This window comes from Eimeria mitis, genomic scaffold (assembly GCF_000499745.2).
Source record: "Eimeria mitis Houghton genomic scaffold, Emh_scaff104, whole genome shotgun sequence".
NCBI classification, from domain to species: domain Eukaryota; phylum Apicomplexa; class Conoidasida; order Eucoccidiorida; family Eimeriidae; genus Eimeria; species Eimeria mitis.
This window is the reverse complement of record NW_013567242.1, coordinates 7,158-11,691: the sequence shown is the minus strand read 5'-3', so window position 1 is coordinate 11,691 and position 4,534 is coordinate 7,158. Positions and strand designations below refer to the sequence as shown.

General features: G+C 43.8%; 1 protein-coding gene across 1 annotated transcript; it reads left to right on the top strand.

Annotated features, from left to right (window-relative positions):
• Positions 1 to 2,155: 2,155 nt before the first annotated feature.
• EMH_0078340 (uncharacterized protein) lies at positions 2,156 to 3,526 on the top strand (the record flags this gene model as incomplete). Its single annotated transcript, XM_013494119.1, has 4 exons — positions 2,156 to 2,270; positions 2,411 to 2,597; positions 3,027 to 3,245; positions 3,367 to 3,526. 4 exons carry the CDS (start codon positions 2,156 to 2,158, stop codon positions 3,524 to 3,526), a joined length of 681 nt encoding a protein of 226 aa, XP_013349573.1.
• Positions 3,527 to 4,534: the final 1,008 nt, after the last annotated feature.

The window sequence follows — 4,534 nt, the reverse complement described above, 5'->3', positions numbered from 1 at the left end:
TATATATATATATATATATATATATATATATATATATATATATATATATATATGTGTATGTATATTTATATGTGTGTGTGTGCTGTTGCAGTAGTACCGTATATTTATGCCTTGGCTCGTCTTGTGTAATTTAGCTGCCGAAGAACAGACTTATAGGAAATCTGTCTGCAGTCAATGTGGATCGAGAAGTATTTCATCCAATTTATTATTGAATATTGCCTACAATATTAGGATGTTCATAAAAAAGTATCTATTTGATTTGTTATTCATATTTTGTCTGTTCCTTTAACATAATTCATCATTCTGTTCAGTAGTACTCTGAAATTCAGCTTCTTCTACTCGCCGCACCGCCGCCTTGAACTCAACGACGCAGATTTGTACGGGCGGCTCCTCATCAAGAAGTAAATGCTTTTGAGAGAAAAAAGGAGTCCACATCTTGATTTAACAAATTAGCTAAGAAGATCAGGGCAGTCGCTTAAGCTCTAATCTACAACCGCTCTGCAGCAGGCATGTAATGACCCGGTGACAATCATCACTATGGCTGGTATGCGAAGGACTGCGTGAATGACTTGTTTGTAACAATTTAACTGTATATCCATTAAATCAAAGGTTTATGTCGATACCCGAACTAAAACCAAATTTCCCGCCAAGATTGTTCTGCCCCCCGCGGCCGCTAGATCCGCAGGGTGCGGCCGATACATGCTCCGCGGTACCGGCCTCTCTCTCCATGAGACTGCGACTATGGTATACGGTTGCCCGTAAAGCGCATTACTAGTCTAAATTGATACGAAACTATAGTCAGTTTATCCTACTTATTACTTTTTCTAATCTTTAGTTCATTCGCTTATCTAGTTTCCTATTCTAACCGCAGTACTTTGTAGTGCGAGTGCACTACAAGGCAGCAGCAGCACGGTTTATTGCAACTCGCTAGAGGTCACCCCCTCTGAACATCAGTCTCAGGCCATTGTACCTCCTTGCCTGGGGTATTTAAAGAATGGAGAGGATATTATCATCAGTTTTTTTTAAAACTTTCGTCTCAAGTGTTCACTCTGCTGCACCTCATGACTGGCCTGGGTATGCATATCCAAGCACCACTCCCCCGCACAGATTAACACTGCAGGTATACGCTACCCCATTCATTGGCCGCCAGCAACCAGCCCGCACTCCAGAAGAAATTCAAAACACAGTTTCAGGCGGATCGGGCTTCAGATCCTGTTTCAATTGCCAAACCATAAAACCCGAAACCCTAAACCCTGAACCGCAGAACCTAGAACTTCTGTTCAACGTTTTTTCGGGACTAGCTGGGGTATATCCACAGTGTTTGTTTGCATTTAAACAACATAATAAATTAATTAATTATTATTTTGGTTTAGGGAGGAGAAATGATGCTTCATTGCCTGTGCAAACACCAGCATCGACCCTTCGCTCAGACCGCCACCACAACCAAGCCACTGGCTCTGGAGACGTTTGCAAACACCAAGGAAGCTGCCACACACCATTGCCTCTGCCTGAGCTGTCTGCATGTAGCACTATGCCATAACACGATTCACGGCTAAAGGGCACACGAAGGCAGTCACAGGGCAAAAAAGCCCAGTCGTAGAGCACCGGAAGGGGGCCACAGCACCCCCCGCAATGAGCAGGAGGGAGGGGGGGGCTCCCCGCCGTATCCCCCCATAAAAACCGTTTTTGGAGATGGATCTAGATTTAATTGGAAGTAAAATGATTTGTTTAATTGGCTTATAACCGTTGAGTAGTATGGGAAGGCAGACGTAACCCGAAACCAAGGCGAAAGCAACAACCCACAGAGATATCTCTTCTTACCACCTCGACCTGCTGCGCCTGCCGACCTGGCGCGTCTCTGGTTTTGCTTGTTTTTTGCATGTGTTTAAATTAAATGGTTTATTTCAGAGAATAAGTCAAGCACAAAAATTCCTGTTTGTTTTATTTTTGCTCAATATTAATTATATTTAATTTTTTTATTTTTTTGCCATTTTGGCTTTGCTGTCCCGTTTTTTTGCCACTCGCCGTTTACGCGACTGCAGGACCACGCGAAGAACTCCGAACTGCTTGCCGTCTTTTCCGCTCTCCTCAATTTGAATCTTTATATTTCTCTCGCCGATAAAGCTTTTAAAAAATTTTCTTGCCATCTGGCGCAATGGCTCCCCTCTACAAGACCGCAGCAGCATTTTGCCTCGTCGGACTCTTTGGGCTCCAATGCGGGGCGGAAACTCCAGCAAAATATAAATTTGAGGTAGTCCCAGTAAAAGATGGTAAGATTATTACCTCTTAGAATTCTTACATTCCTTGTGCTTTCCCCCATCTTGTTTTCTGTCAAGCCGTCAACTACTCGGCTGCAACAGAGGTCGGTGCATTGCATATTGATATTCCTCTCCGCCTTTGTTCTCTGCAGACGCCTACTTAACGGCAAAGCTGGCCCGTAATGGAAAAATTTCGGCTAAGACAAATACAGTCGAAATGGATAGCCAGACTGTCTCCACCTTGCAGGAAAAAGTAGCAGCCAAAACCGACGGCACGGATGTGACATGCGAGGAATTCATAGTCGATGCACTTGTGAGCGCATACACTACGAAAGGCAGGTTTGTATGATGTTGCTGCGGGCATTGTTGTGTCACCATCAGCAGCAAGTCTAACTATAGACACCGTTGTCAGAGCCGGCAGAAATTAGTCGCGTATTCAAACTGAACATTAGAAAGCTGTATTGTCGTTTTGTTCATTCTTTCGGTTTACAGAAGAATCTCTTCCACGTCACTTTCGAATACACAGATAATCCTGACTACCGTACACTGGTGCAGGGTGCTCTCCAAACCGGACTGGCCCAATTCACCTATGGAAATGCGACACTCATCCTCTCTACAGGCAGCTTCCATCTGCTTTCTGACCAAATCAAAGCGACAGCACTCATCCGTAGCACATCTCTCATGCCATCCTCACCGCTTTCTCCTCACCCATCTTCAATGCATTACATTTGTGTTGCGTTGCATTGATTGTTTATGCTTCTTTAACAGCAACACATATCCAAAAGATACAACCGCTTGGCAAGCGATATGGGAGAAGGATGGAGTCCCCAGCCTTTTGCACCTCCTCGAAGCCAGTAGCACTAAAATCGGCTGCGTCATCGGCAAGTGCGTAAAACAACCAGATTCGTCAGAAGGAGACGACCCAACAAAGGCTACGCTATTCTGTGAATTAAGTCCTGCAGCAGCAGAGGGCCAGGCCGCCTTCAGGTATGCTCGGTTTTTTTGGTTCGAATTTTAGATGGTTCTTACGCAAAATTTACGCGTGAACAGCAACAATAACTGGTAATGTATTCTTTGTTTCTTACTGGTTGTTTCATCTTTCTTGCAGCGAGGAGTACTTCAAGGAACTTATTGCACGACAAGATGAATTAAAAAGTATGACGGAAGACGATCTGAAGGACCCGATTGTAACCAGCTCTGCAGATGCTAGCGTTCCAAGCATTCTAACTGCCGGTTTGGTCGCCATCCTCGCAGCTATCTCTGCCTAGACAGGCAGATTTCCGCCGCCTAGGTAGCTAGCTAGCTAGCTAGCTACCTACTTGTTCCGCTTTTCCGTCAGCCGGTATGCACAGCGAATAGCTGTCGAAATCGCCGTTGTTTGCCTCAGTATGCGAAGGTTCACTTGCTGCGTGATTAGCCGAACTGTAGTTGCTGCTCCGAGCAACATGCTCGATAGAGCATTGAGGTGAAAAGCAGCGAATCTATGAAGAAATATCAGAGTGTAAACTTTACATTCTGAGGCCTTTCCACCTCGCATGGCGGTTGCGGTTTTCCTTCCGACTTGTTATTATGATCCTACTCTTGTTTGTCCGTGAATATCATTATTTATCCGAGTACACCTCTGCTAGACAGACGAACTGTATGTTGGTGCAGAAAGCTGCATTAGATACTGAAACAAAGAAATTCATATCAAAAGAATTGAATTGGTATGTAAAATCACTTAATATCTAAAGAATGTCAGGAGCCATACAACAGAAAGGCAACGAAAACGAAAATTAAGCATATGAACAACTGCATAGCTGTTTGCGATTCGCCGTTAGTGTCAAGTTAGTACCCGCGAAAATTAATGTAATTGTACGTATATTAATTTGTTTATTTGAATATTCAGCGCAACTCAACCAGCTTTCCTTGTTTCTCAGTCGAAGATAAGCACAGCACACCCACAGAAGAGAGATGCGCAGCCGGAGACACAGTGAATACAATAGTTTATAGAGATGCGGAAACAACCAGATCAAAGCAAACATATATAACTAGACAAATTCACGCTTTCCATAGGGTTACTTTTCCCCATAGAAGTAGATATTGCAGATGTAAACACAATCGGAGGCTAACTTTATACAGTTTATGCTGCTTCTTGAAAGGTCAGACAGATCAGGTTCCAGCAGTACTGTTTTCCATAACACTCGTCGACTTGACTGATTTATATTAACTTCTCCAGTTTTCCTCAGCAGGATTGCTTGCACGGGTAGTAGTGCCAGTTTGTATGAAGACAGCTG